Source organism: Equus quagga, chromosome 12 (genome assembly GCF_021613505.1).
Source record: "Equus quagga isolate Etosha38 chromosome 12, UCLA_HA_Equagga_1.0, whole genome shotgun sequence".
Taxonomy (NCBI): domain Eukaryota; kingdom Metazoa; phylum Chordata; class Mammalia; order Perissodactyla; family Equidae; genus Equus; species Equus quagga.
Genome location: NC_060278.1, coordinates 68,873,927 through 68,889,315, shown reverse-complemented (window position 1 = coordinate 68,889,315; position 15,389 = coordinate 68,873,927). Strand labels below are relative to the sequence as shown.

Below are 15,389 nucleotides of genomic sequence, written 5' to 3'. Positions count from 1 at the left end.
GTTCCAAAGTTCGTTATTTTAAATATTTATAATCTCTGATAACCTTTTCTCCCTGAAAAAACAAAGAAAGTTCTGAAAATCTGTTTTCTGAAAAAATAACTTAGACATGGCACCAGTGAATATAAGCAGGGAAAATTCAAACCAATGGGACCTGTTCATATTTTATTTGCTGTATTATCTTCTTCAAGGAGTTCAAAATATGTCATAGAAGTAAATTAAATTAACTTCTACAACAATCTTGAGCCATAAATTGGACGAGAATTTTTAAAAGATATCCATTTAGTATCTGACCTCTTGCTTGAAGGTATAACTCAATTCTAAAAGTCTTGACTTTGAACTCACTGAATTACTGACTTTTTCTTAGTGACTATCTTTTTTAAATGATCATTTTTCATTCAACATCACAGATCCTTTTATTTTATTTTATCCCCCCAGTCCAAAAAAATGTAACAAAGTATCAAGTGTACAAAAGGTTAACACATTTTGATGAAGGTTTTGGTTTTTACAAAGTCAAGCATATTTTCTAACTAACTACAAAATTTAGTGGTAGGATAAAATCAATTATTATCTACACTTAATCAGCCAAAGCTTTTTAATTTAGATATTCCGATCAATCTATAGTGTAAACAAACAGCAGCTTTGGACAGGATGATGTATCTCATGGATATATAGACTTGTACTTAGTACTTCCCTCCATATTTCTAGAATATATTTCCTTATTGTACCCAGGTTATGAACAGAAATACCATATGAGTAGGAAATATGTATTTATCCATGCAGGCATCATTGAAATAATAAGATTTCAGTCTTTTTCTGAGCCTGTGCTTCTGCAAGCCCACATAAAAGAAACTGCATTGCAAACAAGTTTTTCCATTCCTAAGTAGGAGTCTGGATAGTAAGAGATTAGTTTGTCAGTAAGTTTTTCAATAAGTATTTAGGCTTGTGGTTCATATATGCCATATACTGTGCTACTGCTGCAAATAAAGTTCAGATAAACCAACAAAAGAAGCTTTTAAAGATTCTGCTGCTCACCTGAGCTCCTTCTGGGGGTGGGAGACGACAGCCAAATATGGCTGGAACAGGAGAGCCACATTCTTGACAGAAGCGAGCAAAGGGATCAGATGGGCGGGGGGCAAGGCAGTGGGCACACCTACAACAAAAGAGGTTCCTGATTGGCCATGTTCTGATGGGTTCACATTAAGAAGTCAGGTGAAAATCTAAACGTGTTCAAACATTTTTAAAAATAAAATAAAAAACAAAACAAAAAGCAGACCACTCTCAAACGCTATGGAACAAGTTCAACATAGGAGATGCTTCTCTAGTCATTTTATTACAAAATGGCCTCAGAATTGGAACCACTGGTGCCCTTCACCTGTAGGCCAGGCCCATCTCACTTCCTGACTGTGGCAGACGTTTCTCAGCAGCCTGGATCCTGCTTCTTGGTGGGGCTCTGGCTTGTCCTACCACACTAGATTTGGGAAGCGTGAGGCTGAGCCCTGGGAATTGCAGTAATGTCTACAGTGCGCTCTTCTGGCTTCCTACCTGAGCACTGAGCCCAGTCTGAGTGATGGGTCTTCTTCCTTGGCACTCTAGAAGGTCAGTGTTAGTCAAGCCCTGCCATTGTTTCACTCACCTGGTTAGAGGCCCGAGGCCCTGCCCCAGCAACATCTGGCCCCATTTCTTGAGCAGCTGGATCCCATCATTTAGCCCTCACCCACCTACCTGGGTTCTGGATATCAGCCAAAGTGAATGGATTCTCGGAATTGGGCTTCCCTGTGAATAACATTGCTGCTGTCACGCATTTCCAGGCAGGTTGGGCCCTTGATCATGAGACCTACCTATCTGAACTGCTCCACAGCATCTATGATGTTTGGATACTGTACCCTGGATTGCTTAGTTGCCTGAAACAGTTTCTACCAAGGTGTCTCAACAAGCACCAGCCTTTGTAGTTGAGTCCATTTCCCACGATCTTTACTCCATTTAGTCATTCCTCACTGTACCATATTACCAAGGTTTCAGCATGTCTTGCACCTTGGTCCACCAGGGCAAAACCAGTCTTCTCTTTTCTATCTCCAAAGATAAGGAAGTGCTGCTCAACAGCCCATGGAGTAACCTGAATATCTCATTGCTCTTATCTTTTCACTCATTCAACAAACCCCTGAGAATCTAATAAGTGTCAGCTCTGAGGACATTAGAGGATGAAAAGAGACTTGGTACCAACCCTGGAAGAGCTCAGATCAATGGGAGGAAAACATGTTGCAATACACCATGATAAATATTAAGGCAGAGGTTTTCAAAATGTCCTATGAACATCAGAGGAAAGGAAAGGATAGGTAAACTTAAGAAAAGACATGACGTGTAAGCTGAACATTAAAGGATGAGTAAGAGTTTGCCAGAGGGAGAAGGGGTAGAGGTATTCAACTTATGGAAAACAGCAGGTAAAGAGGCTTGAAGCAAGGATTTTTGGGGAAGCTTGAGGGATTTTCACTTCCAGGTAAGATAAGTGAAAGGGACCATATTTACTCTCTCACTCGAAACAATAACAAAAACAACAACAACAAAAACACACAAAGAAAATACATAAAACAATAGTTTTCAGACATTGGACAACAGGCAGGGCAGGACAGTGAACCATAAGAAAGAGGAAATAACCAACATGAACCAGGTGGCATAAGCTCCAGCTTATTGCCAGGAGAGAGGTTTCAAGGTACAGAGAGCAGAAATTCTGAATTGAGGACATAGGAGGAGGTCAAGGCAGTCAGAGTTTTCAGGAAAGAATACCAAAGAAGAGTTTCAGAGAGCTTCAGAAACATGCAGAGGGTCACCTTCAAGTCTTTAACTGGATGTACACATGTGTGAAAAAACTATTCAAGGCCAGAAAAAAATACCAAAGGGGAATGGAGGAAACCACACATAGGTCTGGGAAGTTCATGTTCTCACAAGCCAAAGTGTAGAAACTCTATATGCAAAGGAGCATTTGGGTAAGTACTCGGCAGAGCAGTTTTTTTGGTAGTAAGGAAAAATTAATACTAGACTGAATGCTGCTCTTGTGCCGTCTAAAAAGTCTGAAAAGTAAGACTAAAAGAATCAAACTGTTTCCAAGTAACTTCCAAGTAACTTTGTTCTAGAACGAAGTGTAAGAATCATTACAGGAATACAAAAGTACCCAAGACCCAACAGGATAAAATTTACAACGCCTAGCATCCAATAAAAAATTACCAGGCAGGCAAAGAAACAGAAAGTTACAAGTCAAAATCAGAAGAAAAAATAAATCAATAAAAACAGACCCAGAAATGTGCTGTGTGATAGAATTAGTAGACAAGGACATTAAAATAGTTATTATAACTATATGCCATATATCTAAGAATGAGGAAAGGTAAGCATGCTAAGGAGAGACACAGAGGATGCAAAAAAGATCCAAATCAAAGTTGTACAGAGTAAAAAGCAATGGCTGAAATGAAAAAACACACTGCATGGGATTAACAACAGATTAGATATGGCAGAATAAAAGATTAGTGAATTTGAAACAGGATAATAGAAGTTATTCAGAATGACACAGAGAAAACAGACCAAAAAAAAAAAAAAAGAAGAGACTATTAGTAAGCTCTGGGAGGATGTCATGCAAACTCATATACACATAATTAGAGCCCCTGAGGAAGAGGAGAAAAGAGAGCATAAAAATATTTTTTAAAAATGAACCAAAATTTTTGATGAAAACTATGAACCCACCAATCCAAGCAAGCTGAATGATCTCCAAGCACAAGAAACATGAATAAAAGTACACCAGGGCAGATCATAACTAAACTGCCAAAAACCAATAATAAAGAGAAAGTCATAAAAGTAGCCACAGGAGAAAAAAGACCGTTATGTACAAAAGACCAAAGATATGAATAACAACACACACTTGTCAGAAACAACGCAAGCCAGAAGATAGTGGAGCAATATCTTTAATGAAAGAAAAAAACCCCATCAACCTAGAATTCTATACTCAGCAAAATGAAGAGAAAGTAAAAACTTTTTCTGACATACAAAAGCTGAAAGAATTCATCACTAGCAGACTTGCACTGCGAGAAATGTTAAGGGGGGCCAGCCCCGCGGCCGAGTGGTTAAGTTTGCGCACTCCACTTTGTCAGCCCAAGGTTTTGCCAGTTCGGATCCTGGGCATGGACATGGCACCACTCATCAAGCCATGCTGAGGCGGAATCCCACATGCCACAACTAGAAGGACACACAACTAAAAATATACAACTATGTACCAGGGGGCTTTGGGGAAAAAAAGGAAAAACAAAATCTTTAAAAAAAAAAAACATGTTAAGGGAAGTTCTTCAGGCACAAGGAAAATACCAGATAGGAACCTTGATCTACAAAAAAGAAAGAATAACACTGGAAACAATAAATACGTTAACAAGCATAAAAATCTTTTTTTTCCTTATTTTTAAAATCTCTTTGAAAATAATCATAGCATATTAAGGTGATTATAAACCACGACCAAGTGGGATTTATTCTTGTTCTTCAAGTATGGTTCAAAATATAAAAATCAGTGTAATACATTAGATTAGTAGAATAAAGGAAAAAGCCCACATGATCATCTCAATTGATGCATAAAAAGCATTGACAAAGTTCAACATTCTTTCATGATAAAAATGCTCAACAAAGTAGGAAGAAAAGGGAATATCCTCAACATGATAAAGACCACATAGGAAAAACCCACAACTAACATCATACTCAATGGCAGAAGACTGAAACCTTTTCTCCTAAGACCAGGAACAAGACAAGGATACCCACTTTCATCACTCCTATTTAACACAGGATTGGAAGTTCTAGCCAAAGGAATTAGGCAAGAAAAAAAGTAAAAGGCATCCAAACTGGAAAGGAAGAAGCAAAATTGTTTCTGTTCACAGATGACATTATCTTTTATGTAGAAAACCCTAAAGACCCCATACAAATAAAATTGTTAGAGCTAATAAATGATTTCAGGAAAACGGTAGGATAAAAATTCAACACAAAAATCAGTTATATTCCTGGGCCAGCCCCAGCGGCCTAGTGGTTAAGTTTGGCAAGCTCCACTCTGGCGGCCTGGGTTTGGTTCCTTGGCACAGACCTACGCCACTTGTCTGTTACTGGTCATGCTGTGTTGGCGGCTCACAAACAAAAAAAAGAGGAAGATTGGCAGTGGATGTTAGCTCAGGGTGAATCTTCCTCAGCAAAAACCAAACAAAACAATATCAGTTGTATTCTTATGAACAACCTTTAAAGGAAATTAAGAAAACAATTCCATTTATAATAGCATCATAAAGAATAAATGGGAATATTGGGGGGGAGGTTGTTTGTTTGCTGGGAAAGATTTGCTCTGAGCTAACATCTGTTGCCAATATTCCTTCTTTTTTTTTTCTCTCCAAAGCCCCAGTACATAGTTGTATATCCTGGTTGTAAGTCTTCTAGTTCTTCTATGTGAGCCGCTGCCACAGCATGGCCACTGACTGATGAGTGGTGAGGTTCTGTGACTGGGAAACGAACCCAGGCCCCCAAAGTGGAGCTTGCTGAACTTCAACCACTAGGCCACCAGGGCTGGCTCAGGAATATTTTTAATCAAGGAATAATTTAGAAATAAATTTAACCAAGGAGGTGAAATACATGTGCAATGAAAACTACAAAGCTTTGCTGGAAGAAATTAAAGAAGACATAAATAAAAGGAAAGACATTCTGTGTTCATAGATTGGAAGACCTGATATTGTTAAAATGAAAATACTGCCCAAAGTGATCTACAGATTCAATGAAATCCCTAAAAAAAATCCCAACAACTCTTTTTACAGAAAGAAAAATCCATCCTAAAATTCATATGGAATATCAAGGGACTCCAAGCTGCCAAAACAGTCTTGAAAAAGAAGAACAAAGTTGGAGGACTCTTGATTTCAAAACTTGCTACAAAGCCAAGCAACAAAAGCCATGGTGAACTGGCATAAGGACAGACATATGGACCAACGGACTAGAATAGACAGCCCAGAAATAAATCCTTGCATACATAGCGAAATGAATTTTGACAAGGGTGCCAAGATCATTCAGTGGGGAAGGGAGAGTCTTTTCAACAATAATGCTGGGAAAATTGGATATCCACATGTAAAAGAATGAAGTTGGACTCTTATCTTACACCATATACAAAAATTAACTCAAAATGGATCAACCTAAATGTAAGGGACGAATCTATAAATCTCTTAGAAGAATACATAAGGGGAAAGCTGTGTTGACACTGGATTTGGCAATGATTTCTTGGACATAATATCAAAAGCATAGGCAACAAAGGAACAAATAAAGTGGATTTGTTCAAAATTAAAAACTTTTGTATATCAAAGAATACTATCAGAGAGTGAAAAGACAATCTAAAAATGGGAGAAAATATTTGCAAATCATATATCTGATAAGGGATTAATATCTAGAACATATAAAGAGCTCCTACAACTTAACAACAAAAAACAAACAATTCAAAAATGGGCAAAGGACTTGAACAGACATTTCTCCAAAGAAGACACACAAATGACCAAGAAGCACATGAAAAGCTGCTCAACATCACTTGCCATTAGGAAAAGGAAAATCAAAACCATAACGAAATACCACTTTACACCTATTAGGATGACTATTAATAGAAAAACAGTAAATAAGTATTTCCAAAGATATGGAAAAATTGAAACACTTGTGCATTTCTGATGGGAAGGTAAAATGATGCAGCTTCTGTGGAAAACAGTCAATTATTCAAAAAGCTAGAATAGAATTGCCACATAATCTAGCAATCCTAGTCCTAGGTAGATATCCAAAAGAATTGAAAGCAGGGCCTCGAACAGATATTTGAACACCACAGTCCACAGCAGCACTGTTCATGTAGTGGCGTTATTCACAATAGCCAAATGCTCAAATGTCCATCAACAGATGAATGGATGAACAAAATGTGGTATACACACACATGTACACATACATACATGCATGTGTCTACATATTACATAGATATGGGGTACACATAATGGAATATTATTCATCTTTAATATGGGATGAAATTCTGATACATGCTACCACATGGATGAACCTTGAAAACATTATGCTAAGTGAAATAAGCCAGACACAAAAGGACAAATATTGTCTGATTCCATTTCCATGAGGCAACTAGAATATTCAAATTCATAGGAACAGAAGAGAGAACAGAGGCTACCAGGGGCTGGGGGGATTGGGTAATGGGGAGGTATTGTTTAATGGAAAATGAGTTCTATTTAGAAAGATGAAAAAGTTCTGGAAATGGATAGTGGTGATGGCTGCACAACAGTGTGAATGTACTTAACGCCACTGAATTGTACACTTAAAAATTGTTAAAATGGGGGGCCAGCCCGGTGGGTAGTGGTGAAGTTTGCATGCTCTGCTTTGGCAGCCTGGGGCTCGCTGGTTTGGATCCCAGGTGCAGACCTACATACCAGTCATCAAGCTATGCTGTGGTGACATTCCACACACAAAATAGAAGAAGATTGGCACAGGTGTTAGTTCAGCAATAATCTTCCTCAAGCAAAAAGAAAAAGATTGGCAACAGATGTTAGCTCAGAGCCAATCTTCCTCACCAAAAAAAAAAAAAAAAATCGTTAAAATGGTAAATTTATGTGTATTTTGCCACAATAAAATTGTAAAGGGGGGCCACTCGGTGGGATAGTGGTTGGGTTCATGTGCTCTGCTCTGGCAGCCTCTAGTTCACAGGTTCAGATCCTGGGTGTGGACCTGCTACTGCTTGTGAAGCCATGCTGAGGTGGCATCCCATATAAAATAGAGGAAGGTTGTCACAGATGTTAGCTCAGCGACAATCTTCCTCAAGCAAAAAGAAGAAGATTGGCGACAGATGTTAGCTCAGGGCAAATCTTCCTCACACACACACACACACAAAGTATAAAGGCCCTCAAAAAATAATTGATCTTAGCAAATAAAAGTAATAATGTATTGTGGGGTTCATAATATTTGTAGAAGTAAAATGAATGATCACAACAGCAAAAGGCTCTTGTTATGCAGTTCTGGAAGTATACTCTCATAAGGTTCTTACGCTATATATGAAGTGGTATAATATTACTTGAAGATAGCCTGTGATAAGTTAAAAACGTATACTATAGACCCTAAAGCAACCACTAAAGAAAAGTTATAGCTAATAAGCCAACAAAGGATACAAAATAAAATGGAATCATAAAACATACCAAATTAATCCAAAAGAAGGCAGGAAAAAAGAAAAGGGTAACAAAAAATAGATGAGACAAAACAGAAAACAAATAGCATGATGCTTGATTTAAATTCAAACATATCAATAACCAGAATAAACATAAATACTCTCAACACCTCAATTAAAATACAGAGATTGCCAGATTTTTAAAAATGCAAGACCCAACTATATGCTGTTGAAAGGAAGCCAACTTTAAATAGAGAAATATTAATAGGTTAGGAGTGAAAAAAGATATACCACGTAAACGCATCAAAAGAAAGTAGGAGTGGCTACATTAATATTAGATGAAATAGATTTCTAGAGCAAAGAATATCACCAGCGTTAAAGAAGGTTATTTTATAATGATAAAGGAGTTGTTAGGAAGAGAACGTAAGATTCCCAAAGGTTTATGCACTTAATAAAGGAGTTTCAAAGTCCATGAAGCAAAAACTGAGAGAAATGCAAGGACGAGGAAACAAACTCACAACTATAGTCATAGATTTCAACATAACTTTCTCAAGAATTGATTAAACAATAGACAGAATATCAGCAAAGATAGAGAAAACTTAATACTATCAACCAACTTAACCTAACTGACATTTATGGAACACTCTAGGAAAATACACATTCTTTTCAAGAGCACATGAAACATTTATCAATCAGATCACACAATATAGGTTCTCTGACCAAAAAGGAATTAAATTTGAAATGAATGCCAGAATATACAAAGAAAATCTCCAAACATTTTGGAATTTAACAAAACACTTCCAAATAACCCATGGGTCAACAAAGAAATAACAATGGTGGTCAGAAACAGTTTGAGTTAAATAGAAAGTACAACACATCAAAACACAACATATCAAAATTGGGGGCTGCAGCTAAAGCAGTAGTCAGGAGGAAATGCCTATATATTAGAGTTCTAAATGGCAATATTAGAAAAGAAGAATGGCTTCAAATGAATGACTTCATCTTGCACATTAAAGAAATTATAAAAAGAACAAATGAAACTCAAGTTTCACTCAAAAAGAAATAGATAAATCTGAATAGACACAACTATTAAAGAAATTGAATGTGCAGTTTAAATCTTCCTTAAAAGAAAACTCTGGATCCCAGTGCCTTCAGCGGTGAACTGTAACAAACATATAACAAAGAAATAGTATCAATTATACAAAAACTCTTTCAGAAAACCGAAGAAAAGAGACTACTTCCCAACTCATTTTATGAGGCCAGAACTATCCTGATAATAAACCAGACAAAGACATCAGAAGACAAGAAAACTACAGACCAATATTCCTCATGTACATGTATACAAAAAATTCTTTACATTTTAGCAAATCAAATTAAACACTATATAAAATGGATAATATTTCAGGTGGGATTTATCTCAGAAATGCATGGTTGATTCAAAACTGGAAAATCAGTCATTGTAACTCATCATATGAACAGAAAAAGCAAAAGCCTATGGTCATTTTAATAGATGGAAACATGCTTTGGACAAAATCCAACATCTAGTCCTCATCAAAAAACAACAACAACAACAAACTCTCGGCAAACTATAAATAGGGGAAAATTTCCTCAATCTGAAGGATCAACAAAAAACCTATAGCAATATCATATTTAATGCTGAGAAATGGAATGCTTTCACCCTAGGTTCAGGAATAAGGCAAGGATGTCTACTCTCACTACTTATATTCCAAATTCACTGGAAGTTTTGGCCAATGCAACAAGTTAAGAAAAAGAAAGAAAAGGGATTCATACAGGAAATGAGGAAGTCAAACAACTGTCTTTATTTGCAGGTGACCTGACTACCTTATATAGGTAATTCTATGGAATCTACCCAAAAAGCTAAAAGAATAAGTGAGTTCAGTAAGTTTCCTGGATATAAGACCACTAAACAAAAATCAACTGTATTTTATATTCTAGCAACAAATAATCAGAAATTTAAATTTTAAAAGCATGCCATTTACGACAGCATCAGACATACATGAAATACTTAGGGATAAATCTGACAAAAGATACGTAAAACCTGTGCACTGAAAACCACACAACATTGCTGAAAGAAATTAAGGAATATCTAAATAAATGATGAGATATATCATTTCCCTGGACTATAAAGACTCAATATTGTTAATAGGTCAAATTTCTCTAAACTAATATATAGATTCAATGCAACCCAAATCAAAACTCTAGTAGACATTTTGTAGATGTTGACAAGCTGACTAAACATGAATTATAGACCTAAATGTAAGAGAGAAAACTTCTAGAAGAAAACATAAGAGAAAAATCTTAGTGAGTGGGATATGTCTTGCGTTTGGGAAAGATTTCTTAAATATGCCAAAGTAAGCGTGAAATATAAAAGAAAAAGAAATACTTTAGATTTCATCAAAAGTAAAAACTTTAGGGGCTGGCCCCGTGGCCGAGTGGTTAAGTTCGCGCGCTCCGCTGCAGGCGGCCCAGTGTTTCGTTGGTTCGAATCCTGGGCGCGGACATGGCACCACTCATCAAGCCATGCTGAGGCAGCATCCCACATGCCACAACTAGAAGGACCCACAACGATGAATATACAACTATGTACCCGGGGGCTTTGGGGAGAAAAAGGAAAAAATAAAATCTTTTAAAAAAAAAAAAAAAAGTAAAAACTTTAGCTCAGCAAAGAAACACTTTGATAAGAAAACAAAAAGCTAAAGACTGGGAGAAAATATTTGCAAGCATATATCTAACAAAAGAAAATATTTATAACTCTATAATAACATACAGAGCCCAATTTTTAAAAGGGCAAAAGTTTGAATGGACATTTTCCCAAAGAAGATGTGTGGATGGCAAACAAGCACATTTAAAGATGCTCAGAATCTTAGTCACTAAGGAAATGCAAATTAAAGCCACACCTGCCATCTTACTAGAATGGCCAAAAATAAAAACAAAAGTGTTGGTGAGGATGTGAAAGAGCTGTAACTCTCATACACTGCTGGTGGGAATATAAAACAGTACAATTTCTTTGGAAAACAGTTTGGCAGTTTCCTAAAAAAGTGAAATATACACCAATCATACGACCCTCCTGGGTATTTACCTAAGGGAAATAAAAGTATATGTGTATCTGACAACGGTGTACAAATGTTGTGTACCACACTGTGAACAAATGTTCATAGCAGCTTTATCTGTAATAGCCCAAACCTGGAAACAACCCAGACGGCCATCAACGGGTGACTGGATAAACAAATTGTGATGCATCCATACAATGGAATACTACTCAGTAATAAAAGGAAATAAACATTTGATACATGCAATATGGATGAATCTCAAAATAATTAGGAGGAGTGAAAGAAGCCTGGCAAAAAAGGGTACATACTGAATTATTCTATTTATATATGGAATCAAATGCAAACTAAGCTGTAGTGACAAGAAGCAGATCAACAGGTGCCTGGAGATGGGGAGGCGCAGAAGGAAGGGATTTCAAAATGGGATCATGTAGGAAATTTGTGGAGGTGATGGATTTGCTAATTTTCTCGTATGTGGTGATAGTTTCAAGGTTATAGACATATGTCAATTCTACTCTTTAAATAAGTGCAGTTTACTGTATGCCTATTATACCTGTAAAATCTGTACAAAAATTAATAAAAAACAGCTGGGGTTGGGCAAAACCATTGTTATATCCCATTCTTAAAGTCTTTTTGACCACAATGTGTCTTAGAATTTAAGAAATAGTAAAGAGAATGTGATACTTACTTGAGAAAGTCTGTCTCCCTTTGAATTCGCATGATCTCTGTGCTTGTCAAACTCTTCTGGCCGATTATGTGTGCAAAACTAGGGAACTAAAATTAAGAATATATATAAAATCACGGTAAAAGCTATGGTACAGTAAAATTTTATTAAAAATTCATCTTAATGTTTTGTCTTACCCAGAATTCATCTTTTAATGTTTTGTTTTATTATCCAGAATTCATCCTTTAAAAACTGTGATGGGGAAAGTCATAAGTAATTATTACTCCGCTATGGACATTAAAAAAATTAAAGTGCTAGTCATAATCTGATACATACATTCTATTAAAAACAAGAGTTTTTAAGAAAAGGTATCCGAATTTACCATCAGACAGGCCAAATTTTAGAATTTAAAAACGTAAGTTAGTAACTATTTTTCTCAGAGATTATATCCCCAGGAAATTCAAAAGGATTCACCTGAAAGAACAAATACAGCAACTGCCTGCTTATCCAGAAACATTTAACTCTCTTTGATAGATTTTTATTTGAATGGCTGCTTTGTACCAGGCACTGTGTTTAATGCAGGGAGAGGGACAAAGATAAATATCACATGGTCCCTGCCCTGAAGGGACCACGAACTGGTGTACGTACACAATACTGAAACACAGTGGGTTCGGTGTGGTAACACATTTGCACTGGGTCCCATAGGAACCCAGAAGAGGGCATAATCACAGGCACTTGCTCCAGGGGAGAAGGGCTTCCCAGGGCAGTAACATCTGAGCTGGGTTTGATGTTACTCCCATCTGAGCTTGGGAAAGGAAAGAAAAATTTGTCAAGTGGACAGAAGGACAAAGGGCATTCCAAGGAGAGAAAACCCATCTGCAAAGACACAACAGCAGGGCAGTGCATGGCCTATCCTGGGACTTGGGCGTTTGATATGGTCTAGCAGTCTGAGTGGCAGGACAGTAGAACAGAAAGGAAGGGTGGAGAAGGAACATGAAGGGGAGAAGCTAACACATATGGAGGGTCTGATAGCAGTCAATTGTGCCTGGTATTTGACAGCCATTCTCTCCTTGACGTTTCACAATGACCTTATGAGGTGGGTAATATTATTCCCGTTTCATTTTATTTTTGTAACATTTTCTTTTGACATAATTTCAAATTTACAGAAAAGTTGCATGGATGGTACAAATAACCCCTGTATATGCAGCTTGACCAATTGTTTACACTAACATTTTGTCCCAAGAGCTTTTGTTCTCACTTTCTGAATCACATGAGAATAAGCTGCAGTCATGACGCCCTTCTGCCTCTAAATTCTGCGCGTGATTTCCTCTTACACAACAGCGCAATTCTCAAAACCAGGAAAATTAACAGTGATACACTACTACTGTCTAACCCACAGATCTTTATTCAAATTTTGTTAATCATGCCAATGACGTCCTTCACAGCTATATTTTTTTCCTGGTCTAGGATCCAGTCCAGTATCACACTTCGCAGTTAGTTTCTCCTTTAATCTGTAATACTTCCTCAGTCTGTCTTTATCTTTCATGATCTTGACATTTTTGAATGGTAGCAGGTCAGTTAACTTGTAGAATCCCCTCCAATTTGGTTTTGTCTGATGTTTCCTCATGAATGGATTCAGTCATGCATTTTGGCACAAAGACCAGAGAAATGATACTGTGTCCATTTCACTGCATCATATCAAGAGGTAACATAATCCTCATTTTTGAGACCAGGATGCTGAGGCTCAGAAAGTCTGAGTCACTTGCTTGAGCTCACGTCACCAGTAGGTCTACTATCTCATGTCCAACCCCAGTAGACACATCTACCACGATGCCTGGGGGCTGAGCTTAAGACTCCAGACGTTACGCTGCAGGCAACGGGGATCAGTCCGAGGTTTTTAGTGGCTTCTGTGTCAGATCCAACATGGCCCAGACCAGAAGTTGCAAAGTGGTGGTCTACAGCCCAAATTTGGCCTGCCATTGAGTTTCATTTGGCCTATGTATATTGGCCCACGCCATGTTTCAAATTGTTAAATAATTGTTAAAAGTTAAAATTATGTTTTAACACATAAAGATGCAGGTTTCTGGCTTCTCTTGCAAATTCATCAGATGTGGCAACACTGGGTCCACAGGCCTTCTTATCAATGGTTATCTGAGTAGAGATGACCTTTTTAGCTTGCAGGGCATTCCACATGGCCAGAGAACCCCCAACTCTCTTGCCCTGACACTAAAGCCAGGTGTCAGCTGTCATTCATCTTCCACCCAGGCAGTATCACACATTTACATGGCTGCCTAGCCCCTGACAGTGCCCCTAGGCCAGAAGCTTAGTTCAGAGATATCTTGTCTCCCTAGTGGTTGTTGACATGCTGTAACATCCACCAGCATCATCAATTCTGATGTTTGCTGCAGTATGCTTTAGATGGGATTGAGCTGGGATATTGAGAAGACGCTCTTGCCAATATGAGGGAAAAAAGTAGAAGATAAAAGTTTTGCGGTCCTTTTCTGGCCTCCTTGTCAAATTCCCCAAACTGGTCCCCACACACCCAGTTTTTGGGGATGCTGAATCTTGGAATCTTTACGGATTTTTTTATTCTGTCTTTCCCTTGGAAACAACAACTCTTAAATAACTAGGTGGGCAAGGTAATCCACATACCCATGCACAAAGAAAATAATTCTTTCTAGATATATTCAGATAATTAAGGTCACATGAGACTTTTTCCGAAAATAGTTATGATTATATTTTGTCATATACCACTCATTCTTCAAAATGATGCTTTTTTATCTCAAAAGCAGTATTCTTATTTGGGCTACACTGGTGAGCATTGTTCACAGGAGCTGAGTGTGCTCATTTGTCTCTTTGGTAATCACTCTTTCCAGGAGGCTGTGAAGGGCAATATTCTATTGCAGGGATGGTTGTCCTTTTGTTTAGTGGGGTTTGCAAGCAGGCCTTTTTAGGTCTGTGGTCCTCTGGGCTGCACTTTGTGGTCCTCCAGAAAATATAGTGCGTGGGCAGATGGAAGAACCCAGGAGGTCAGACTGAGTTACACTACAGCATTAGAGACAGAAAATGAAGGAAAGGGCTTAACTTCAAGATAAGGATAGTCAGTCTTTCAGGCCAGTGATTCTCAGACTGGGCTGATCATCAAAGTCATCCATGGACTCCATCCAGGCTTATGGACTCAGATTATGTAGGAGGACCACAGGAAGGGGTAGCTGGAAATATATGTAAAAAGTTCTCCCCAGATGATTCTGATGTGCAACCAGGTGTGGGAACTAAGCTTTTAACCTCCTTTACACTTGAAGCTAAGTGTGAGCAGCCTTGAAATCATGGGTACACAAGAAGCAGTTGTGGTTGCATAGAAACTGTGCTTCTAGGTATGCTCTACTTGGGGCTCAGACTGCAGAAAGACAGCAAAGGCTCCTGGGTTGCCCTTAGATGCCAAATTCTAAACTGGATTTTAGAAACATTGAAAAAA

The 15,389-nt window shown here is 37.8% G+C and overlaps 1 protein-coding gene across 7 annotated transcripts in view; it reads right to left on the bottom strand.

Annotated features, from left to right (window-relative positions):
* Positions 1-15,389, bottom strand: part of DZANK1 (double zinc ribbon and ankyrin repeat domains 1) — an 88,826-nt gene that overhangs the window by 56,382 nt on the left and 17,055 nt on the right. For all 7 annotated transcript variants that reach the window (XR_006891125.1, XR_006891124.1, XR_006891123.1 and 4 more), the window contains exons 7-8: positions 11,939-12,024; positions 1,033-1,150 (exon numbers count right to left, since the gene is read on the bottom strand). Coding sequence is in view for 4 of the 7 variants with exons in the window: in XM_046679103.1 (XP_046535059.1) it covers positions 1,033-1,150; positions 11,939-12,024 (204 nt within the window). In the remaining 3 variants the exon portion in view is untranslated. The remainder of the gene's footprint in view (positions 1-1,032; positions 1,151-11,938; positions 12,025-15,389) is intronic.